Genomic DNA, 26,656 nt, shown 5'->3' on the forward strand with positions numbered 1-26,656 from the left:
TTTTTAAAAACAAGGTTTGACATCCTTAGCCACTTTAAACAGGGGAGGAAATGTGCAATCATAAAACTCAGTGATCCAAAGAGACATGAGAGATGTTCCGAGTTTCCATCCAAAAAACTATGATCAGAATCACTGAATTCTTTAAAATTTTTTTTACAATGATCTAAAAATTATTTGCCAGTGATAAAGCTTTGTTTTTGTGAGAATAATTTTGCAATTGACAACTGTATTTATAGAGTAAGTTTAAATCAACTTGTGAGCCTGTGACTTTTTCTTCTCTTTGAATTCTTCAAGATTTTAAAGTAAGTGGTCCAGGGCAACCATCTTGCACCAGCTGGCAGGGAACATTTCGAGTGCTCGGAAGGCACACACTCACACATCGCAACTCGGAAGTGATGTGCTGGTGAGGCTTACTCTAGGCCTTGTGAGTGAAAACATTCCCTGATAGCCTTTGTGTTATTCTCATCATGTTTGATCCCACTTTTCCCATGTCACCACCATTTGCCTCACTGTGTTATTCCTTTGCCTAAGAGTTAAAGAAATAGCATTTGGGAAAAGGTGAATATATCAATGGATTCGGCAGCTCTTTTTGTTTCTTTTTATCTTCCTCTTTAAGCTCTAGGCCAGCCAAAAAAAAAGTTGCTTAGCAGTGGTTTCAGAGGGAGACAGAGCTATGAACACAGCTGTGTTTCTAAAACTCATAGTTTCTCAGATATTCTGGAGACTGCTTTTCCCTGGGGCTCCTGGAGTGCCCCACCCCAGCCAACCCTAAGGATGCAGCTTGAGAAACGTGTCCAAGTCTTGTTGACAGGTGATCTCATAGGAGCTCTCAGATGGCGAATTAATTCACGTTGGAAATACATTTTGTGCATCTCTGGGGAAGAGGGTGTTAAGAAAGCTGCTCATTTCCAGGGCAAAAGCCAAAAGAGAGACAAGAGCAATTCTGGCATTATAGTGTCAGTTTCACATCATTTTACTTACCCTTTGGCCCCATGCGCCCCACTTTGCCATGCTTTCCTTCCTCTCCCGGATCTCCTTTTTCACCATCATCTCCTTTTGAAACAGAAAATGAGAGGGAGAGTGTAGCAGCTCACATAGGAACATAAGCACATTCTCCTCCGGGTAAGGTGAACATGGGCAGAATCCATCCCTCAGCTCAGTGCTTGCTTCACAATTCATCTGTGAACATGTATGTAAATCCACATGGACTGGACACTTAGGTAAAAAGAAGAATCTTCCAAGATATTTTCTCCTTTATTTTTCTCCACATTCTAACTCTATATTTGAAGAAATATCCTTGGTGTTGTATTCCTAAGAATTTTGTTTGGCCTGACAAGTCTTTATTCTTGCTATAGAATCTGGTGAATTTTGGAAGCATGATATATATAACACTTATAAATGTTATATTATATATATATAAATTTGTTACTCTCTGACTGCCTGCTGGGGAACCCCAAAACTGTAGGCATGGACTAGGAAGTCAAGAGCAGGAGACTAGGAAGGAGGAACAGCTGCAAAGCAGTTCTGTGCGACTGTGACTAAGGTGGGTATTGCTCCAGCACCTTGAACAATCGAGAAGGACAGAATAAATGGTCTCATGAATGATGCCCCAGAGTGTGAATCAGGAGTCCTGGATTTTAATATCATGTTAGTCACTGATGGATTGAACAAATCTCTGGTAGGCCAGTGATTGAGCTTATTGACCTTGGACGAAGACAGACCTAGACATGAGTCTCAGCTCCACAGCTGCTACCTGGAGAAACTTGAATGCACAACTTCCCTCTCTGAGTCTCACTTTCCTCTCCTGCAAATTGAACTTACAACACCTATTAGAATTGGATTTTAGGAAGTTCAAATAAGATAATATGCAAAGAAGACCTGGACACAATCAGTGCTTAGCAATGATGGCTACTATTATTCTTTCCTTTATATTTCAGTTTCCTCATCCTTAATGTGGGGATAATATCTTCTCTCCCTACCTCACTCAGCTGTTTTAGGATCAACAAGATAAGCATGTGAATGTGCTTTGAAAACAAACAATACAACACACACAATATTATGACCAGGTACCTACATTATCACCACAGCAATCTTAGGACAAAAGAAATCTGTCAGACTTCTAAAGACAAAAAGGAAGTTTTTGGGATTGGACATTTTGGCTGAGAAAAAGTTGTGATGTTCATTGATTTATCCATAAAAAAATATGACCAGAGATTTTCTCTCTCTCTCTCTCTCTCTCTTCCCAGAGAGCAGTATGTTTTGAATGAAAGCACACACAAGGTATGAAGAGTTGGATTTCCAGGTTGTGAGATTGGTCAAACACTGGGATGCTTCTCAAGGGAAGCTATAGACTCCTCCCAGGAAAGACTTTCAAAAAAGAATGCACAGATGATTTTTGTGGTCATACCAGAGGGGGAAGTGGGTGGACTAGATGGCATTTTTCTAGCTAAGGTTAACATTGAATGTGTACTGAGCAATTATGATGTGTACCAAGCAGGGGCAAAGGACTTGACATGTAGTCATCATAGCAATTCTAGGGGATAGAAACTATTATTTCTCTATGAATAGAAAAAAAAATGAGACTATGTGGTTAAGTTGCTCACTTACTGTTATAGAGATTGCTCCTGGTAGAACAAGGATTCAACAATGTTAGATCTGGTGGAGGTAAACAGGTAGCAAGGAAGTAGCTAAGGGCAGAGAACAGGAACCAAATTGTAGCTAGGAACCAAATTGTGGTTAGGCACTGTTCCCTGATGGGAATATACATAGTAAAAAGGTCCTAGTAATCTTTACCTGACCTAGAGCTCATTACCATCTAATTAACATAACATGGATGGAGCTTTATGAATGATTCTGGGGAAGACTCATGCACAGAAAGGAAAACTATTATATAACCTACCCGTCGTGTGATCTGTTATGTAACCACAACCTGTCAATCATCCCCAAAGGCTGGAAACAGCAACCAGTCCTGCCAGGGGAAAGATGGGGCAAGCTAGTGGGCTTATAAAAGGATGGGATCAGCCTTTGGCGTCTTTCTCCACAAGTGGAAACTGATCCGTTCCACTCTCTCTGGAACGTATTTTCACTTTGTGTAGCTTTCTTCTCTACTTTCCTTCTTTCTTTTAAGTGATAAACTGTATAAAGTTGCTCTGTGTTTGTGATCACTCTGTCTTTGGCTTGGCTTGGTACCAGTACTCATTCTTGATGCTGGGAACTGGGGGACCAATGCGCATCCACACAGACGAACCTAACAACAACACGCATGCTTTTCCTCCCGATCTCTAAAAGTAGACTGTAGTTTCTTTTGGCCTAGGTTTCTGTGACTCTTAGCAAATGGCGGATTTTAGAGAATTTGTACTTTGCCAAATTTTTCAGGTTGAGAAGGGGAGATGTGGAAAGAATGACAGTTTTTGTTTCCTTTTAAACAAGAAAGATAGTGGGGTAAAAAGGAAAAAAAAAACTTTCTTATTATCTCAATGACTTAATTCACAGGAAATGTATCCGTCGGGTAGCTTAGCGTAATTGAAACCTGGCTTTGCCACTCACTAGCCGAGGCACCTTGGGAAGCCCTTTACATTTTCTGAGCCTTTTAATACTCACTTGTAGAACAGACAAAATATTAATAACACCTTTTTTTTCCAGAGGTTTTTAATAAAGGTAAAGTTATAAAGATATTTTCCTTCCCTATCTAACACTCCCAGACTGGGCTAATTTCTCCTCCTCGTTACCTTTGTTGTTTAAAATACCACTTTATACTGAACGTGTCGGTGTATCTCTGCTTATCCCTTACATCTCTTTCTCAGCTGAGGGATGGCTGGGATCATAAAATTTATTGTAGCATCCCTAGAATTTAGCACAGTGCTGGCCCTGGGGCTTAATAAATGCAGTTGAACTGGATATACTTTGTCTGAACCATAAAACATCTTACAAATGTAAGAATAGTGTTTATTGCATACTCCGTGCCAAAAGTGTTCTTAGTACTTGACATGCAATCTATCATTTGATTTCCACAGCAACCTTTGAGATGGATACTAGTCTTAGCTCCATTTTACAGATGAGAAAATGGGGTCACAGAGAGGTTAAGTAACTCATCCAGTGTCACACAGCTTGTAAGAGATAAAGCCAGGATTCAAACCAGAGCATTTGTCTTCAAAGCCCATGTTTTGAATAAGTTGTATGATTTGAAACAAATTCGTGTCTTAACATTTCTGGCATTTGCATTGCTTATATGGGACTAATGATGCATGTCCTGCTCACTAAAAGGCAAGATCAAAAACAAGTATGCATGCGAAGCACTTTGCGAGTCCAAAGGCCACACAGACGTGAATTATCAATGCCATCACAGTTTCCCCTCCTTCCTTCCCTTCCTGTGAGCTTCCCCATTCATTTGCAAGCGTCTAACTGGAAGCAACCGGGCGAGTGACTTAGTCATCTGCTGCTCCCTGGTGGCTCCTGATGGAGATCCGGGAGGGTGAAAATAGGATTATTATTCTTGTGACCCGTGCGACTGCATCCCAGCCTGGTGGCAAGCGGGCTGCTGGCAGAGAGGCAGTAAACAACTGATGCCTTTGCCTTCAGCTTGGGTTCTGGGTTTATTTGATCTCTGGGACATGCTTTAATGAGAACAGAAGGGAGATATAAAAGCAAGCTTTGGATACGATCCCCCACGTGGCTCACAGTTGTCTGCTTTTATCCTCTTGGCAATATTTTATTGGATTAGTAGGACAATTTAGACTTCTTTACTTCATTTAAAAATAACCACTTGCATTTGAAATTAAATGAAAATCTATAAACTGAAACCAACCAATTTCAATTTTACAAAAATGATTTTCTTTGACCGCCCCCGCAAGCCACCAGCAGAATTCCAGCAGAGCACACAGTCGACCACATTTTCTTCGATAGGACATTTTTTTCCCCTAACAAGCAAAAAGTCTTTTAAAATGGAATCTTAGTTTGAATCCAGGTTGGTACCCTGTACTCAAAGGAAGTAACTATTAAAAATTAGACAACTGGTTTTGGAAATGCTAAAAAAAAATTTTCCTGGAAGATGTCCTTTTCCATTGTGGAAGTAGTCGTATAGATGGGCGGGGGTGGTGGTGGGGGAGGGGAGCTGTTAGCAGTTTTTCTCCTGATCAGTCTTAGAATTGAATGGGACAGGGGGTACAGTGTGCTTTGTTAGGCAGGAAAGAGCTCCTGCCTAAATATATCCTTCCCACCTTCACTGACATCTTCTTTCCATATATGCCAATTGCATCCTCATTCTTGGAAATTTCAATAGTCAATGCTGATTAATCCCCAGACCTCTCATAGACCCCAGATACACTAGTACGATCATACAGTGCACCGCTCCTGAGGACTTTTCCTTCCCCAGTCACAACCTCATCACTTCACTGACATGTCCAGGCCTCCATGGCGCCTGCTACTGTTTGCCTTCTCCCCATCCACCCATTTCATCATTCCCTTGTGCCTTCACCTACCCCCCACCCCGCCTCACCTGTCCTCTTTCAACTCAGTCACTTCTGGGAAACTCTTCCTATGGCAAAAGAGTGCACTACCTTGGTTAAGAGTACCCTGGAGCAAGTCATTTCCTTTCTATGAGTCTCAGTTTCCTCATCCATAAAAAGGAGAAAACTACCTCATAGGATTGCTGTGGATTAAGGGAGTCAATGGGGGAAAAGTGTTTAGTTTGGTGCCTCCTCTGTTCTTGCTTTAATGAGAATGGACGGGATGTGCAAAAATGATTATTCCTTTGTATTCACTACCTCAATCTCCATCCTATAATCATTGTTTACTTTTTTACTTGACAATGTGTCTTCTTACTCTTTATTATGGAAACTTTTTATACAATTAAAGACAGATATACACATAATTGGGATTTACCAATTAGCATGTTGTAGTTGCTTCATCTATTTATTTTTGCTATTCTTGGAACCCATTCTATTAAGTGAAGTATCCCAAGAATGGAAAAATAAGCACCACATGTACTCACCAGCAAACTGGTTTCCCTGATCATCACCTAAGTGCACATTTGGGAATAACACCAATTGGGTATCTGACAGAGGTGGGGGCTGGGGGGAAAGGGATGGATGTATGCCTACTTGATGAGTGCGATGCACACTGCCTGGGGAATGGACACGCCTGAAGTTCTGACTGGGGGGGATGGGGGTGGGGGGAGGGGATGGGTACATACCTACATGATGAATGTGATGTGCACTGTCTAGGGAATGGACACGCATGAAGCTCAGACTCGGGGGAATGGGGGGGCATGGGCAATATATATAACCTGAACTTTTGTACCCCCATAATGAACTGAAATTAAAAAAAATTAAAATATAAATAAGCACAATTAAAAAAAAAAAGTAAATTACTGACATGACATATCTTCCTTAAATAATTCAGCAAGTGACTCTAAAAGGTAAGAACAGTCTGCTATATAAAAATCATCATTAAATTAATCTCACTTTTTAATGGGCTGCAAGTATTTGCTAAAATCAGTTTCATAGAGTTCTGCTATCTTGTTTATCTTGAGCCCATACTGTTGTGCTATATGTGAACTAATAAAACAGAGAGTGAGTACTTAGAAAGAGAAGCAGAAATTCAGAGGAGTAAGCCTAAGTTCTTTGAAAACAAATCATGAAAAATAATCCCATTTTCTCTTCTGAAAGAACTACCAATAAATAGATCAAGAAGCTGCCTTGCACAGAGTGGCTGGAAGAAGACAAATTTCCACTGGTCATTCATAGAAGGCGGTAGTTTCTGGAAAGGTGGGATGATATATTGATAAACCCCATGGGTTCCAATCTCATGTATTCTGAGTTGAAGTCCTTATTATATTGCTTACCAGCTTTGTGAACTTAGATGTGATACCTGCACTCTCAAAGTTTCTTGCTTACCTATAATTGTAAACAACTACCTGTTCAAGAGTCTCCCATACTGAGGGTTGTTAGCTCACTCTGAGACACATGCTACTTTGATTCACTTTAATAGCTTTGCAGTGGAAATCGCAAGAAGGGGAAGAAACAATCAAATTATTTCCTTTATCCCCTGTCAAATGAAGTGCCACGTAATGTCCAGTATTCCCTGTACTGCTTCTGCCATTGCCAGAATGTGAGACTCTTCCACTGTCTAAGTGATCCTGTGCCCTAGAACTGGCAATGAGAACTTGGTTAATGGGAGACAACAGAAGAAAGTGATGTGTAATTTAAAGCCAGGCCTTCATAAGCATAGTATGCTATCCCCAGAGGTAGCGTTGGCAGACTCTTTAGAGAGATTATGGACCCATAGTGACATTTCTTCTCACACTTCTTTTCCCTCATCTGAGACACAGAAGGAAAAATTTTTTGTATTTCTTTTAATAAAAGTAAAAGGAGCAAGTCAGCACGAATTCTAAATGAAGAATGATTTGTAGACATTACAGGTTTGCTATCTTCATTGCTGTGAGGCGACCTATGTGTGGAAGAGGGAGGCCCAGATTTTGGCCAACCTTCCTCAAGAGCAATAAACAACAATAGGCTCCTCAGGAATAGAATAAAAAAAATATTTACATGGCAGTGAGGCAAAAATTTTATAAGATATCTTTCTGAGATTCTACCCTAAAATTGTCTTGTGGTTATGATGAATGTGCATGAAATAAGATCATTCATGTAAAACAACACTTTTCCTAGGGGGAAAATATTTAAAGAGTTTAACATTTAAAGAGTTAAAAGCTGTTGTTTATTCTGGACTTACAATAGGGATATGGTTTCAAAAGAACCAACTACATCTTAGTCCATAGGAAACTACATGCCTTTTAGAAGAAAAGCTGTCTCAGGGAGAATCTTGTATGAAAGATAGCAACTCTTTACAAAGACACAGTTTGCCAAGGGACTCTACCTTCAGGAACCACATGACTATTAGCAGACAGAACACTCATTCAAGTTACTTCTGAAAGCTTGGGACAATGGGCAGAACAAGAATTTTATAATCACACAGACTTAGGCTCAAATTCTGAATTTGCCACATAACAGCTCTTTAATCTTATAGTAAATAATTTATACTTACATTTTAATATAATAGATAATTGAATTTAATAAATAATTGAATATTAATAATTATATTAAATAATTTGTCAAACTATTTAATAAATTATTTAAACTTAAATTAAATCTTATACTAAATAATTAACCTCCCTGCTTTAATTTCCTATCCTGGAAAATAGGGATAATGACCCTTTTCTTATGAAGTTACTTGGAGTTTAAATGAGATTATGGATGGGAAAATTCATCAGAGAGCCCTTTGCATTGAGTGTGCTCTCATTGATCCATAAATATTCCATGTATAGTGAGCATCTATTTTTCTTTCATTTTTCTTGAGAGGCGGGTATCCACTCTCTGTGCTTCTGGTAATAGCTCCACAATTTTTTTTTAATAGGAAATCATACTCATTCACTCTCAATTCATATGGTTTAGACCTTATCCATAGTAATTGGTTCAGCAATTGACATGTGACCCAATAAGAGCCCATAAGTCTCAATTTGAGGATTTTTAGCTAGAACTTTCAAAAACTGGAGACTTGTTCTTTCTGCAGGGATCTCAGAGAGGTAAGACCATCATTAAAGTATCTGAATCTATTTTGACACCACAGAGAGAGAACTTGCTTTACAATGAAGTCATTATAGAAGAAAGCAGAATGGAGGTGTGGAGATTGAGTCCAGAACACATCTCTGGAGCCCCTGGATCTAACTCAGCTTGAATCTCTTCCTGTTACTTGAGTCTATTAATTCCCCTTCTCTCTTCTGTTTGCTTGATTAACCAGTGAAGATTTGGTTTGTCCTGGTTTCTTTCACTTGCAAACACAAGTTTCCTTACTAATAAAATTACTAGACAATGATCAGGATGATTGAGAGAATAAGGTCCCTTCTCAGGAGGAAGTCAAAGCCTCAGGGAAAGATGGAGAGGAAAGAAGAAAATTACTGTGATAAATGCTCAAAGGGTCACTGTTATAGGAGCACAAAGGAGGAAACACCTAACTCTACTTGTCCACTCCCCAAACTCTCTCCTATTCTTTGTCAGGAAAAAGTAGATGGGATCTCTTAGACTGAGGCTCCACCAGAATAAACTTGTATCTCAAGGCAAGTGCAAAGAAAATCAGCTACAATACAAATTTGTCATTATGGTAGGGCAAGCTTGTGCTAAAATGTCCTCACCACGAAAAGTTCTTATGGATTTTGTCTTCTGTTGAACTCTGCATCCCTTACAGGTCCAGCTCATATGTCACCTCCTCTACCAAGGAGTCTTCTCAGTACAGATTTTCCTGCCTCCGTCTCCCTCTTCAACAGTCAGAATTAAACTCACTCCCCGAAGGGTAATCCCCTCAACCTTACAGCATCCTACCACATTGTGTCTTGGTTGATGAGACAGGTCTGGGATGACATATTGTTTCCTTTGTATTCCCAGCACTTGGCACAGAGTCTGACATGCAGTAGGTAGATGCTTGCTCAATACATGTTTTCAAAATAAAAGGAGTAACATCCTTAAAGACAAGATAGATAAATGTGAGCCTAATGACAATGCAGTCAAATGAATTTGTAATTGACTGAAATGTCTTTCTCAGTAATGGCTGATTAATGAATTGACTCAGCCTGCTGGGAGGTCTGTGGTGGAGCCCTCTGATCTAGTAAGGCAGCCTAGGCAAACACACACACCACTGTCTCTGCTGCTACCCAACACCCCATGTCTTTGTTTCCTCTTCTAATTTACCTTTGTCTCTCAATATTACTGTGTGCTCTAATTTCCCAAGCTCAGTATCCAAATCAGCTTTGATTGTTCTCCCTTCCTTACTCTCATCTTGATTCTTAATTTTTCTCACATTATTTTTTTATATTTCCTCCCATCCCTACATATTCTACCTCTTCCTGTCCTAATGCTGTGACCCTGCTCCTTATGGGTGATTCCTGAATGGTCTTCGTTGTGTTTTACTCATTGATGTATCTGAAGTGCCTAGAATGGTGTCTGTTCAATAAATAGTTCTTGGATTGTTTGTTTTATTGCATCTGAACCACTTTTTTAAACCATCTTGCAAATTAATCTTTATAAAATGACATTTTCATCATGCTACTGCCCCATTCAAAATGTTTCCACAATTCTTTTGTGTTTATAGACCAAGTCCAAACTAATTAGTAGGTGGACTTTTACAGACTGACATCAATGGAACTTTCCCACATTATTTTCTGACATTGACCTATATAACCTTCTATTCATGTCCAACCTGTTTATTCATCATTCATCAAAATGTCTTTCAGTTCCTGCCTCCGTTGAAAGGCACAAGTTCTCCTTTCCATTTGAAATTTGTCTGCTTAGAGAAGAATGCAAAAGTCATAAAAGAAAAGATAGACATATACTACCACATGAGAAACGGAAAGTTTTTGTATGATAAAAGATACCATATAAATATACAAACTTTATAAACAAGTAAATGACAGACAAGGGAAAAAAATTGAACAGTAAGATATAAAAATTGATTAATCTTCTTAATATGTAAAGAGCTTTTGCAAATTGCTTTGCAAACAAAAGAAAACAACATATAAAAAGATGGTCTAAAAATTTAAATACCAAATAATAGATGAAAATGCTCAGACTATTAGTCAGAGAATATATGCATGTAAATGTCTACATCATATTTCACCATCATATTTGCATCTGAAGATGCTATAAATGGAGAGAGCTAAATGTTCTCATTCATTGCTCTTGTCAATGTAAATTGCTACAACATTTCTGGAAAATAATTTGTCAATAATGATTAAATAAAAAGCACATATACCCTAACTTACCTTAAGGAACTTATGGGAATGATTGTAAGAACAAATGTATATACAAGAATGTTTATAGTGATAAAAACAAAAACTATAAGCAATCTGAAAATGTATCATCATGGGACTGATTAAAAATACAATGATAAAGTTACATTATAATGATTAAAATTATATTAGAATACGATCTTATGTTGATATTAAAAATAGTGAGTTAGCAAAAGCTTTCTGGATATAAAGTGAGCTCCGTGTTACATATGCATAGAATATCTCCACCCATGAGTAATATATCTGTGTATGTGTAATACCATTTAGAAGAAGGAATAAATAAAATAAATTTAGAGAAAAGTGTTAATACCAAGCTGTTAATGATGGTTACATGGAATAAGTGGGACCAGAAAGAGAAGGATGACAGGGAAAAAAGAGACCATTAGCTTTTTCTTATATACCTCCATTTTGTACATCTTTACACTGTTACATGTTATAACAAGCATAAAATACTCTTGCAATTTAAAAAATAAATAATACATAATGTAAAAGGAACTGTGGCTCTTTCTTCCTTTATAAATCCTACCCACAATCTTGTCTCAAGTTAAATTCTAACTTCTCTGAATTTATTGATAAAATTATTCCTTGGTAATTCACCATCTGGTTCCTTGTTACTACTTTCTTATTGCTACCTTGCAGTGTTATTTAAATAATGCATTGTTATTTAACTGTTTGTATTAATGTCAACTATTTAATTAGAGTTAAGTTCATTGTGATAAGAGCAGATATTCTACATTTTGCTCTCAAGTATTTTTCAAAGACTCACAATTTGCTCATTTGTTCACTCATCAAGCAAATATTTATTGCATTTGTACTAGCTACAAAGCTGTGCTGGATCCTAGGGATATAGCACCATCTTGGAAAAGACATAATCCCTTCCTAACAGTTTGTTGGGATGGGGGAAGGCACTTAACACAGTCTTAAAAATGAGTAAGTCACTAAAGGGAAATTGCAGTGTGTTTTGTTGGCATCCACCATGGTGAGCCTAAGATCAGTGACATAGGAGTCAGGAAACTTGGCTTTGACTCATCTATATTGCTCTGTAAAAATGACAAGATAAAAAATCAAATAAGGAAATAGAACGAAAGTGCTTTTTCAGTATTAACATGCTAAGCAAATGCAAGGAAATATATTATGTAAGGAAATTAATTTATCAAATAATAATGTCAATGTTAATAATGATAATAGCTAATATTTACTGAGTGCTTACTAGTCAGGTCATTGATGTGTGTGACCAGGATCCCAATCCACCCCTGAATTGTACCCCTTCGATTCCAGGGACCCATGAACTTCATTTTGCCTTCAGCTAGTTCCTGTACAACCTAGCAAAGAAGAAAACTAAGGATTTCAACAATCCTACCATCTCTCCTATTTGAATTACAAAGCACCTACTCTTTGTTTTCAGAATTACATGGCTTAAAAAGAATTACTACTTGGAGCCTGCAATCTTTTGCAGTCACTGCATGTCTGGGTAAAGGTTGGCAGTGGGGGGACTAACATTGTACTTAATGAAAAATGCAACATTAAGGTTTGTTAGGTGGGTTTTCTTCTGCCTTCACATATCATTTATTATTAAAATGCATTCTTAGCCAAGTCCATAGAAACAAAAACAAAGAAATCCCATCAATCCTGGACTAAGTGGCATGCTTCTGCAATGCAGTGCAGTTGTTCAGAACATGGGATCTGGGATCGAAGTGCTTAGTTCAAGTCCTGGCTCCATTACTCACAGTTTGTGGGACTTTAGCAACTCACTTAAATACTTAAACCTCAGTTTTGCTCATCAGTAAGTCAGAATAGTGAAATGCCTCCCTCACAGGGCTGCTGTGAGCAGTAAGTGTGATCGTGCACTCACAGGGCTCAGAATGGTGCCTGGAATGTAGAGAGGACTCCAAAAATATCACATTGTGCCAGTGTCATCCCAGTGGCCAGGCAGAACTTCTAGCCATTAGAAATTAGAGGCGTAAAAAGAAGAGAACAAAGGGAACGGAAGCCTCTTTTAGTTCATGCCTTTGCATGTAGATTTACACATTCTGATTGACAAGTGTTTTTACTTCCAGGGAAGATTTGTGCTTTTGGCATTGAAAGGTTTACAGCACTCTATAGAGGTAACATACTATATTCTATATAAAATGTCTTTCAATACAAAGTGGGGAAGAAACAAACTTAAATTAAGAGCAGTGTTGTTATTAAATGTAAGTGATGACTGTGCTAGTGTATATACTAACATCCCAATCTATGGACATCTCACATATCTGGAAAAATGGCAGTATCTTTTCTGATGGCTATCACTAAATGAGACAAAACATAAAAGCTGTAAGTCAAGGCTATAGGTCATGGGATTTGCTTTTCTAGAAAAATAATGCCTAATAAGTATTCATGATACCTATTTCCAACTGTTTATTAGACTTTTCCATTTGGACGTCTGTAAGCAGCTCAAATACAGTGTAGAACTCATCATATTACGTATAATAAAATATCAGTTTTGCTTCTGAAGTGCCTCTTTAATGTGCCTGCTTCTCTCTATAACAACAGCCCTAATTCATCTCTAGATTTTAATTTATGTCCCATCAAGATCTTCTCACGTCCTTCAATCTATCTTCAACCCTGCCAAAAGATTTATCTGCTTGAAAAACAAGTCAAATCTAATAATGTCATTCTACTCAAAGACTTCCACTTGTTTCTTGGCTTAAACTATGATTTGGTTGGTTGGATCACATACAAACTATCTCAGAACTTCTGCAAAATAACCATGAAAACTGAAGAGGAAAAAAAAAGAAAAATCAACATACATTGAAAATTAGGTTATCAGACAAGTATAATCAGTTTTTATTTATGTTGAAGCCACTGAAGCTAAAATAGAGAAAATAATTCTATGTTCTACCTTATTAAAAGATCAATACTATGCACCTAAAAGGAGGTAGGATAGCACTTAGTTCCTCCTCCATCGGATATCCTTGCTCCAGGACTCAGGATCTCTACTAACCAGAAAATTGAGTTAATAACTTTGTTGCTTTGGGGATGTTTTTTGATATGACAGAATACTGTGCCCTAACCCCTCACTCCCCACTCATATTTCTATATTCCTAAAAGTAAGACAAGAAATGGTATAGGAAAATCAGCAGTGATATGATGCATTTTGGGAAATTATGTTCCCATTAACAAAGGCTTGTAAGCAGATACAAGGACATCTTAGCAGCTTTGAGTGCTGGATATTTTAGTTTTGCAATCATCTGTTCAGGGTTAAAATATTAGAGAATCAGGAAGAGGGATCAGGAGAAAATTTCACATTGGTCACATTAGAATAACATTGGTATTGTCTCCCCTGATCATGGGGAGATAAGGAAAACACATTCTGTACACAGGTTAATCAAAATTTTGAGTGCATTTAAATTTAAAAAATAAAATGTCATCTTAAGTGTATTACAATCAGGGAGAGCAGGTCATATCCCTTGCCTGTGTACACTCTAAGTGAGCTTTATTTCAGTGATTTGGTCTGTGTCTATTGTCCAGCACTGTCTTTGACTCAAAATCATTGGTGGCATTGTTCAGCCTTCCTCTTCAAGCGATAAGAATAGTGCTTGGGTGAATCTAATAAATTGGTTCCATAGACTCTTGTTTGTGGTGTATCAAATTCTCCCTGTTTCTCTGGGGACGTTCACTTTGGTCTGAAGCATATTGTCACACTGCGTCTCCCAACTTCCCTTGGACATATGGGCCCCGTCCTTTTGGTTGTCCTGTCATTTGGTCACCCAGTATGTGGTCTGATGAGAGAGAGAAAACTTTGTTGCAGATTTTGGCTCTGAATGGCAAAATCTTTTTCTAAATACTGGTTCATCTCAGGCCAGGCAAAACAACACAATTGAAACTATTTTTGACTACACCAAATACTGGAATGTTGTGCACATTTACTCAGCCCTGGGTAGCATCAAACAAATGACCCTCAAAATCTAGAATTTCTCGAATGCAGGGAACAATAAGAGGCATCTCTTCGAAGAGTTTTGTATCTTCAGTACTCCAACCTATCTTATGAAGATATGGCTGACTTTTCCTGAGATGATGTTATCTCGTTTAATGAATCTCAGCTCCTCTTATCAAGCTGAATTGATTAGGGTTTCCTTCTTCATAGTTAGGGAGGAAGAATGGGCACAGGATTTCTCTTCAGAATACTTACTTACAGCTGTGCAGTCAAATCACATACAAGACCTGTGTGCTTTAAATTCCTTCTCATTGAAATAGACGTAATGATCCTTATTATGTCAGTGGAATGAAAATGAATTAATGAGTGAACACTTTGTAAATGCTAAAGACTTATGTTCATATAGTTTGTTTAACAGATACAAGCATCACCAAGTGGTCACGAGAGACCCAAAATGATGCTTCCAGAGTTTTCAAATCAAGAATAATCACAATAAATAATTTGAAAAAAAATTGAATTATTTAGATACTACTTTACTTGAGTCTCTGAGTGTCAGATTTTTACTGTGCACATTTGCAATCTTTTATAAAAGAGCAGAGAAAGCTATAAAATATAATTTAAAGAATTTTATAAAATTATAGGATATTGCAAATCAAATGTGATGTAAAAAAAGACAAACTGGTTGATTGTGTGTTGAATATCATAAAAAGATATGAGGAAGCCTAATCAAACCATTCTAATAGACTTACCAAATTTCTACAAGTAGAATTTCATAAACATAAACAAGAAAAGTAAGAGACAGATAATTTGTGCCTGGCCTATATCACCAATGACCTAAGGCCACAGAGCAGCCTGCCTACAGCACAGACAAGTAGCTAAAGGGAAATGGTTCTGAAAGGAAGAAAAAGGAAAAAAAAGAAAAACCAGAAAACAGTCTCACCCTCTCTCGGGTTTTGCTGACCTATGGTTTGCTCATATTTACAGAGTCCCTGAGACTGTATCAATTGTACTGAGTGCATTACGTGGCTTAAATAATTTTTCCTCTAGACACCCCTATGAAGCAGTCACACTATTATCATCCCATGTTACTGTGAGAAAACTAAGGCTTAGTTTTGTGGTCCCAACTCATTTCATCCCTATTATAACCCTGGAGGTATTTACTTTTTTACTATTTCTATTTTACTAATAAGGAACACCAGGCTCCACTGGAGAACTGCAGAAAGGAGGCAATCTGAGTGAAGAGAAACTCAAGTTTGTGAAATCTTGAGGAATAAAAGTTAACTTTGGAGTAGGACTGAAAACAGGCAAGAAATTGCAGGAAATAGCAGAGGTGGCCTTTTCCTGGTAGATTTCTATTTGGAGAGCCCACTTCACAATCTATGAGCCTTTCTTTAGGGAGGTGGAGAGAGAGAAAGCTTATGGTGACTAGTAACAACAATGGAAGCTAATGAAAGAAATAATGATACCTAAGCTATACGCTATATGTGTTTTAATTTTCAAAATAAGAGTTTGAGATGGGCAATATGAACTCCATTTTAAAGATAAGGACCTTGAGGCTTAAGGTCACATAGCTAGGTAAGTGGCAGAGCTCAAGTTCAAAATCATACATGTCATCTCCAAAGCCCATGGAAATATCAATCTGCAAGTGCCTATTATAATGGTCCCTACTAGTGATTAATATATAATCAAATGACCTCACCAAACTCCTTTTCTAATGGAGTTTGAAAATTGATAAAATGGAAGGATGATTCTGTGCTTAATGAGAATGATACAAGGTGAGGGACAATGATGCAACATGGTGGACTAGAACGATGACCAGTCCAGAAATCTGGAATCTGAGTTCTAGTTCTAGCCCTGCTACCAAGTGGCAGCTGTGTGACCCAGGACAAGTTATTTTACCTCCCGGGGCCTCAGTTTTCACAAAGTGAAAATGACTGGGGTTAAACCAAATCATCTCTGAGAGTGACCTTTCAGGTAGTAAGACTTCGATTTGAATGTGAAAGAGATGCAGATACTCCTGAGTATAAGTGGCCATCCGTTTGGAGAAGTCGTCAAAAAGCTTGTTTACGTTGGTGGCTGAGAAGTATCTTGGGAAATAACTCAAGTTGTGTCAACTGCTGAGATTCCGAGCCATGTCCAGTAAAATAGAGGATGCCCAAATAGAAGACCGTTTTCCAGTGGTTAAGAGGTTTGTTGAGAAAGAAATTATTTCAGAGGATAGTGGCGAGCTCTCCAAGGCTTCCCTCATGACATGGTCTGTCTTACCAAAGAAGAGAGGCCACTGTGCACAGCTCATGTTGTCTGACACTAAGATGTGTGCCCTTGTCTATCATGTAACGTTCCATGGGGACCATCGGGAGCTTTAGGCAAAGAGTGAAGTAGCTATTTCATCTGGCCCCATAAAAAACTGTGGTACAGCCAACACTGCTTAGGGGCCCCTCCAGCTAATTAGAGAGTTTAGCAGGTTGATTGAAATAGAGAGTCCAACCAGAACTGAATTGAGTTCCAACCTGCCCATCCCAGCTCTATGGCCTTGGGCTAGCAACTTACGTACCTCAGTTTCTTCATTGGTCTAATGGGAATTATAATGTTTTCTTTCTCAAAGCCCATTGATATAATTTAATTCAAATTCAGTTATAAAGTGCTCACACAATGTCTGGGGAATGGCAACTATTGAATGTGTGTTAGCAACCCTGCTCCTGCTCTCTGACGGGTGCTGTCGTTAGAGTCATGCTGAAAGGGAGACAACCTTTCTCTACCTTATGATTTCATCACAGACCACATGTGTGGAGGAGTCATGAGGGTTACCTGTAGGAGTCGCACTGATTTCAGAAGCAGTGGAAAGCCTTCCTTACTGAATGAGGTGGCAGTGAGTTAGTGGCCAGGCTGGGGGAGATGGGGCACCTGCGAAGCAGTGGCCACTGGCCAAGAGGTTCTTTGGCCATTGGAAAAGGGGCACAATGACAGTGGCCCCCAGAGCAGTTCTTTTTTGGGAACATGTACAACACTTTTTAGGAACTGCAAGACATACTTAGAGGATGTTTTAAAGGAGTTGTGTTAACAGATCAAGGCCACAAGCTAAAATGTTGGGGTGGGGTGGTTATTGGAAAATTTGGGTTAATTTATTTAATCGAAGCTATATATCGAGCACCCACTATGTGTCAGGGACTCATCTAGGCTTAGAAAAACAAACTTAGCAAGGTGGATATATATCCCTGTATGTTCATGAAGCTTACATGCTTGGACTGACCATAAATGTATAAATATACATGAGATTTTTGTTTAGTAGTGAGTTCTGTGAAAATAGTAAAATGTCTTGGGAGCTATGGCAGAAAGTACAGGGAAATTAGGTGAGGCCTTGACACACAAATGGCATTTGAGCTAAGACCTCAGTAAGGAGAAGGAACTGTCCTTGGGGAGATCTAGAGTAAGGCTGAACCAGGCAGAGGGAACAGAAAGAGCCAAGAGCCTGAGTCAGGAAGGACAGCCAAGACTAGCGAGCCCAGAGAAAACTACTAGTGGAAAAGCACCTTGAGACGGTGTGGGAGAAGTAGGGGAGGCCAGATTGAAGAGGGCCTTGTAGGCCACACACCCAAAAAATGTCACTGAAAGAAAAGAGCCCCTACCAAAAAGCTAACAAAAGCCAAAGTAAGCGATAGGGTGCAATAGCATTAATTTCCAAACAAATTAATGAATTAATGGAGTTACTTATCAAAGAGGAGATGTGCTGTCACTTGCAGCATATTTTAGTACCTAACACAATGTTAAGCTGTGACATTGCACAATGTCATGTTCTTAGGCATCTTCCTATGCATTTTTTATCACCAAAAAGCGGCGGATGGACTGTGTTTTCAAACCTGACGTATAAGGAGTGTAAGCTAGTGGATGTCACGAAATGACACTGGACCTGGAGCCAGAAGGGCCGGGATGAAGTTCAAGTTGCATGTCACCACCTGTAAAGACCTCAGACACCCTCCTTGGCCTCATTGGGATAGTTGCCTTAGGTCTAAGTTTAAAGAAATTGCTACCACACAGAGAAGTTGTGGGAATTAAATGAGATGATACATTTTAAAGTTTCTTGAAAATTGTAAGACATCATCCAGGCATTTCTTATTGGTTTTTAAATTCTTTTTAACATTTCTTTTTTCGGACTTTCTCTGTGTTCATCTCTTTCTTTATTTTTCTTTTTAATTTTTACAGATATCTAATAGTTGTACATATTTTGTCATTGTTGTTTTTAAGTAAAACCACTAGAGGTCAGAATTTCACATAAATTGTTTAAAGAAACACCCAAGATTGGTGGGGGAGTGGGAGGGAGAGGAGAGACACAGAGAGAGAGAGGATATTTTCCTACTAAGCATCATAAAACAATAAATTTAAGGCATAGAAAGAAAAATAATGATGGCTTGCATCTACGAAGTTCCCATAACTTATTCCCAAAATTGTTACTCAACAGACTTAGGTAGATAAGAAGAGAAAGATAAAATAGAATTTGTTAAATATCTGTGATGTCTACACAGCTTAAAGCTGACATTGATTATCTCATATTATTCTTTTTTTTTTTTTTTTTTGGAGACAGACTCTCACTCTGTTGCCTGGACTAGAATGCCGTGGCATCAGCCTAGCTCACAGCAACCTCAAACTCCTGGGCTCAAGCAATCCTATTGCCTCAGCCTCCCAAGTAGCTGGGACTACAGGCATGCACCACTATGCCTGGCTAATTGTTTTCTATTTATTTCAGTTGTCCAGCTAATTTCTTTCTATTTTTTTCAGTAGAGACGGGATCTCACTCTTGCTCAGGCTGGTCTAGAACTCCTGAGCTCAAATGATCTGCCCTCCTCAGCCTTCCAGAGTGCTAAGATTACAGGTGTGAGCCACCATGCCCGGCCTCTCATATTATTCTTAAAACAGGTAGCTGATGAAGACACATTTTGCAAATCAAGAAGCTGAAGCAGAATAGAAACAATAACATGCTGAAGATAGACAGATTGGCTCTGCTGTCTTTCCACTAAGCGATGCTTGGGAAGCAATGTCTGCATATTGATCAATACATTCTATGATTAGTTAGCATTATTGGTTTTTCACCTGCAATTCAAAATAATTTATTTAGTTTCCATTTTCCCAAATGAATTTAGAGCAAAGCCCTTTTATTGTCTGTGCTTCCCAGAGTATCTAGAAATTTCTGAGCACTAGCCACAGTGCTAGTAAATATGGTAATGAGATGAACAGCCACAGAGAAAAATACAGACCAGCTTGATCTTAGGGAAAAAATATAATTAAACAAAAGCAATAACCCAGTCCTTTAAAATGTTTACTTCGCCTTTTTTTTCATTTTGTAGAGCTAAATATACAAATCTGCCTCGTTTGGGGGTGGGATGGGGTTGTCACAGTATTCATGAAGGATTGAGGTAGAGTAGATGGCATTTTGTATCTTAAGAGAAGATGCCATGTCTTGTATTTACAACATCTAACATAGTGCTCAGCGCAGAGGAAAGGCAGTGAAGAGTGTGTTCATTTGCATGTGTAGGCAATTTGCAAAGAAACAGGTTAACTAGGCACCCACCTCCAGAGTTTACAGTCTAATACCAAGCTTGATACGTAGATACAAGACCTAGGACAGGTTTCTCATCTTAGCTTCAAACCCTTAGCATCTAACATGATGCTTGGAACTTAGCAGGTACTCAGTACCTTCCATAAACATAGAATCTTTTTACTAAGAAGAACACTTAGAGTCCATTTGATACATAGTTTCCAGGCTCTGGGGAAAGAGGAAATCACACCTGAGTCCATTACAGACTTAGTTCTAGAACTCATTGTTCTAGAGCACTTTTTCCCAAGTCCCTCTCCCAAGGAACATGTACTTCTTCATTCTGCCACACTCTGGCTTGTAATCATCTCATAATGTCTAAACATGCTCAGGAAGAAAGTTAAAGAGGTTTCCACTGCTTGAAATCTTAGGGTTTCTAATAGGAAGGGAGAAGTCTGCATTAGGTTACAAAAAGAAGGGTAGGAAGACTTGTAATAACTTGTTTTTCAACAAATATTAATTGCATATGGATTGAAGTGATACAATAAAGTTAAGTGGTTTAAAAAAATGTTTACAAGTATATTCCTTGCCTTTGTCTTGGAAAGATTTAAGATTTTTATCTATTCTTTGTAAACTCTCAAAAGCAAGAATTAATGGGATTCTTTACCAAGTGCATTCTACACATTTTCACTTCTTCTTCTTTTTTTTTTTTTTTTTAACAAGCTCTACCCACTCCCTGGAATGCACTCCTTCCTCAGCTGCCTAAAAGAATCATACCTAAGGCCCAATTCAGTAATTCTCTTCTCAGAAAATCTCCTTGGCCCTTGGTTTCCCCTCCTAAATCATTTATCTCTCCCTTACTTCTAACACTAATGTATATTATTCAATGTAACTCTTGTGCCTAAAATAGTGCTTGGAACTTAACAGGTATTCAATGTATGTTGGCTGAATTGGAATAAATGAAATTGTTGAGTTGGAATGCGTTATATTTTAGACATTATTTTAACATCACTCTGTCCATTTTTCCAGTTTTAAAGTTGCAGTTTCTCTGCAAGGAAAATGGCTTAACAGTGCCATTCTCAAATGGATTCTCCCATTGCTTTAATTTTCAGCACCTCCTATGACACCCCAGGAATAATAAAAAGTTTTCTACACTCTATGGAAAGTCCAGTAATGGTTTTAAGTAAATACTTTATTTCTAATTGAAACTTTCTTTTCTGAACATTTGCCCTCACATTATTCATTTATTCACCCAAGAAATTATTTGGAAGCTCTAAGGTCTCATTGTTCCTCCCAGCATTTATTTTACTGTATCAAAGGTTAAACCTTGAATTGCAATCTTAGAGGAAAATTAATTCACTGATTAAGAAAAATGCACTTTAAGCAATACACATTTAAATAACTGACAAGCATAGGGCAATGCATTTCTGATTTTCTTGGGGTGAGGTGTGGGAAGACTCTCTTTTTCTACTTAAAATTTTAAGCAGCTGCAATTCTTCCACCCTATAGCCTGGGAAAACATAGCATGAATTACTAATAAGGTAGCACCAATCTGCAGTGCAGTGACCACTTTCAGAACAAAAGGGTAAGAACTGAAACCAGGAAAACAGATTTTTATCAACTAGTTGCTTAAAGCGTATTTGGACCTTGGCTCTACTTGAAAAAAATTTTGCAATATTCTATCATTCTTCAACTGAAAGTACTTGGCCCCAAAGATTCCACTTTTAAATAAAGCAATGTTCATTATATACTACCTCGAATCCCTGACAAAAAATTTCCCATCCTTTACACTGGGACCCAGGATCCCATTAATTTACGAAATACACAATTTTAATTATATATATAATTTCTATATTACTAATTAACACATAATTTTTACTTTAACCTTTTGCTGAAATAACTTTACCAGGCTCAGTATGAGACAGGAGTGAAATAAAAACAGCCCAAGAATAGAGATGCTTTTGAAGAAAGGATTCCCGAAGACCATGCCTAGATTGTGTGTCTTCCCCTGGAGCAGAATGGTCGAGGGAGTTTCCCCCTGCCCTGGCATTCCGCCAGATTCCCACCCTGCGTCTCCCCCTCCCAGCGTTCTCTTACCTAACATCAAGGGAAAGCTTTAAATAAGTAACAGACTAGATTTGGAAAATCCTTTTAAGTTTCCAAAATAGAAGGAAAGTGGGAGGAAGCTAGGGAGGAGAGAAAAGAAAGCCATTGAAAGCCAGGGTAAACTTGAGAGATGTGGAAAGAGATCATATTTATTATATATGAAAATTTTAGTTTCTTTCCTCACCTTTGGGTCCCGGTGAAATGGTGTGTGTGGCACAGACTTCAGTGGTAGAACGACTATCGATGTCCAAACCTAGACTCTGAATTTGCAAAAGAAATAGTACCAGGAGGATAAAGTGGTTTCTTCGAAGCAGGGCTCCAAAGCCCTTCATTGCTGTGGTTCCTTAGAAAAGAGGCTCCCAGAAGCAAATAAACAGCTTTATTTTAAATAAAACCTCCTGCTTTGGGGAAGAAAGGGAAGTAGCTAGAGTACACATTCCAAAAAGGCCTACAAAGACAAGAACGAAGCATATCCTAGATTGTTTATTTTCTCAGTATTCCACACAGGCCATACATTGTCCAGTCTGTTTATTTTCAAGTGACAACAGTTTATTGAAAATTATCTCTGAACTAAGCACTCAAGTGTCCAGGTCAGTAGAAACATTCCCGAGAGCAAAGAGGAGAGAGAGGCCTTCTGCTCAGTACTTGACCTGACAATTTAATAGGCTATATTGCATTTAAACGCCGGGCTTCAGAAAAGTTGTGAACCAGAGAGGTCTTCAGTTAGCCACTGTTATGCAAACACCGTGCATGGCTTTGAGCTTTTCGTAAGGTGATATTCGTTATCTGCTTGTGCCAGTTGAACACTAATGCTTCCAATTCTCTCCATGACCTTATTTCCTTATCTTGCTACCATGAATGGGCCTTGTGATTATACCCGAAACGAAAGAATAACAAGCTTTTCTGCAGAACAATTTGGCAATAGGTATGAAGAATATTAAAAATGTTTATAACCTTTGGCCTAGTAATTGCCTGTCTGGTACACTCTCTCTGGGGAATATTCCAAAATGTGGGCAAGGCTTTATTTGAAGAGATGTGACAAAAAGGGGTGAGGCATCAATTGCCTAACAATAAATTAATGATTGTCAAATTATGGTAAATAGAAAAGAGAGTATGTCATAACAATTTTATTAAAATGGTGTTTTTAGCAAGATTTTGATAAATGGTGAGAACAAGCTTGTGGTGTTATGATCATTCAAAAGCAGAATAGATTTAGATATAGATTGTGTAGATCTGATATAGAGATTGAGATCTATCTATCCATCTATCCATCATCTATTTCTTCCACCAACACATAATTTGTACGAATAGCCCAGGCTTAGTAAGATATTGGAAGACTAGAACCAGAATCCTGTACATTGGAGAGGCTCCTTAACCTTCTTCATTCTTGAAAAAGCATGTTAAGACTTGAGTGAAAGGGATTTTGGATCTATTTTCCTTGAAATTGGAAAAGAAGGATCTTACAAATATTGATAAGAACTGATTGCTAAAGAATTATCCCTAAGAGATGCCATTATAAGTAATAATCAATCCAAGAAATATAGATGTATTAGTTCCCTAAGGCTGCCATACAAAGTGCCACAAACTGAGTGGTTTAAACAACAGAAATCTGCTCTGAAGAACTGTGGGTCAGGACTTCAGCATATGAATTTTGAGGTGGGAAGAGCACAATCTGACCCATAACAATAGGTGTAGAGTAGGACTCAGCTGATCTTCTCATAAGCAATACAGGCAGAGGGAGGGAAAGAAACTGACATGGATTGAATAGCCATTATGCACAGGCTGAGGGATAGTCTCAAGTTTATCTCCTTTAAGCCTCAAAATAGCCCTGTGGATTAGCTAGTAATCTTTTCATTTTGCAAACAATGTAGCTGAGGCTCAAAAAATTAAGCAGTTTGCATAAGGTCATTCATTGAAAAAGTGACCAAGAAAAACATCACATACAAATTATTTCCTCAAATTCCTGCTTGTAAAATACTATTTGATTTCCATTGAGGTGAATATTTTCAAGCTTTGGGGATGCATTAATTTTCACACATGCTTAAAATGTCCAAAGCGGATGCATTTGTCAGGTTACCAGTGATAGAGAAATAGTGAGAATTAATAGAATGATGTTAGAAGTCTCAAATTTCACATCTGTCATAGCAAGATATGTGACATAGAGCAAATCACTCAACTTCAATTGCCACAAGGCAGATAAAGTAAGTTTGGACTAGATATTCAATGTTCTTTCTGAATTCTATGGTTCTTTGAAAATTGGTGCTCTTTAAATTGTTTAGACTATTCTACATCTATTTAACTTCTTTTCCTTCTTTTCAAGTGTTCCCTGGCACACGATGAAAATAGAATCATTACATTTATACATAGAAATTCACTGAGTACAATTTGAAGCAAATGATAGTCGTTAGTATTTTTCCTTGGCACATTCTATTTCTCCTCTTTCCAGCCTCTTTTTGTTTTTACACAATAATTCATATAAATATCTTCCTATATCAATTGTGTAAAATATTACATCAAAATTTAAGTTGCTACAGAGTATTCATCACATATTTTATTTATTTTTTTATTTCAGCATATTACAGGGGTACAAATGTTTAGGTTTCATATGTTGCCTTTGCCCCACATGAGTCAGAGCTTCAAGTGTGTCCATCCCCCAGACAGTGTGCACCGCACCCATTAGGTGTGTATATACCCATTCCCTCCCCCCCCATCTGCTTGACACCTGATGAATGTCACTACTATACGTGCACTTAAGTGTTGATCAGTTAATAGCAATTTGATGGTGAGTACATGTGATGCTTGTTTTTCCATTCTTGTGATACTGCACTTAGCAGAATGGGCTCCAGCTCTATCCAGGATAACACAAGAGGTGCTAGATTACCATTATTTTTTGTACCTGAGTGGAACTCCACGATATACATATACCACATTTTATTAATCCACTCATGTATTGATGGGCACTTGGGTTGTTTCCATGTCTTTGCAATTGTGAATTGTGAATCTCTCCATTAGATGGTCTATGTCATTCATAGTTTCTAATTATAAATTATTGCCTATTAACTCCCCAAGCTTGTTCTCAGCCTTCATCTTATGCTTCCGTGCATTAGTTTGCATCAGTGATATGTATAAACTTTCTTGTTCTTTGGCTTCCATTAAATTTTGCTACCACTCTGATTTTTTTTTTTTTTTTTTTTTTTTTTTTTTTTTTTTGCCAGCCCCTCCTTTTCCTTCTGGCCCCAAATGTAGGCTCTCTCAGCATTTGTATTTTTGAACTTCTCATTCAACACTCTACTTTCATCTATAATCTCCATACCTTTGGCTCCCCAAATGAAATCTCAAGTTCTAGACTTTCACCTGTGCTCAAGACCTGCATTGTGAAGTGAATAACAAGTGACATTTGCCCCTTGTTATTCTATTATTCTACCCATCTTTAGTGGATTGAATGGTGGCCCCCCAAAATACAAGTCTACATTCCTAGACCCCCAAACCTATGAATGTGACCTTATTGGGCAAAAAGGTTTTTGTAAATATAATTAAGCTTAGAGCCTCAAGATGAAATCTCCAAGATTGTCTGGGTGGCCCTAAATTCAATGGCAAGTGTCTCTTAAGAAACACCCAAAGGAGAGAGACAGAGACAAGAGGGGAAGACCACGTGAAGACCAAGGCAGAAATTAGAGTTATGCAGCCACATGCTACGGAATGGCCTTGCAGCCACCAGAAACTGTAAAAGGCAAGGAAGGATTCTCCCCCGGAGCCTTCAGAACGAGCTCAGCACTACCTATACCTTGATTTTGTACTTTTGGCCTTCAGAACTGTGAGGTAATAAATTTTTCTTGTTTTAAGCCACCAAGTTTATGGTAATTTGTCACGGCAGCCCTAGGAAACTAATACACCATTCTTAACGATATTCACCCACAGTTACTGGAAAAAATGACACATCAAAACATTTGCTCAGTGCCTGACAGAGACCCAGTAACATCTGTTCTTGTGCATTTTATTTATTATGCATCCAGCTTCATGATATCAGGAAGGAAAATAAAATCCAGGATATGAAACAAGTCTGTCCAAGGCAGAAGTGTTTTACTAGTTAAAACAGACTAGCAACACAAGGACAACCTCATCTCCAGAAGGCATTTTTTCACAAATTGATATAACTCAACTTTGAACTTGGTTTTGTCTTTGTCCATTCACATAAATACCTTATTGGATTAAAGTTCTCTCTTGTGATTTAATTTAATTTAATACAGTTTGTAAGAAATGGAAGTTAGTAGAA

The 26,656-nt window shown here is 38.1% G+C and overlaps 1 protein-coding gene across 1 annotated transcript in view; it reads right to left on the reverse strand.

The window, feature by feature from the left end:
- COLEC10 (collectin subfamily member 10) overlaps positions 1–22,803 on the reverse strand; it is a 38,401-nt gene extending 15,598 nt beyond the window's left edge. Inside the window, exons 1-2 of the mRNA XM_069466052.1 lie at positions 22,568–22,803; positions 982–1,053 (exon numbers count right to left, since the gene is read on the reverse strand). Of these exons, the coding sequence (XP_069322153.1) occupies positions 982–1,053; positions 22,568–22,715 (220 nt within the window). The 5' untranslated portion in view covers positions 22,716–22,803. The remainder of the gene's footprint in view (positions 1–981; positions 1,054–22,567) is intronic.
- Positions 22,804–26,656: the final 3,853 nt, after the last annotated feature.

The sequence above is a fragment of the Eulemur rufifrons genome, chromosome 3, assembly GCF_041146395.1.
Source record: "Eulemur rufifrons isolate Redbay chromosome 3, OSU_ERuf_1, whole genome shotgun sequence".
Classification (NCBI taxonomy): Eukaryota; Metazoa; Chordata; class Mammalia; order Primates; family Lemuridae; genus Eulemur; species Eulemur rufifrons.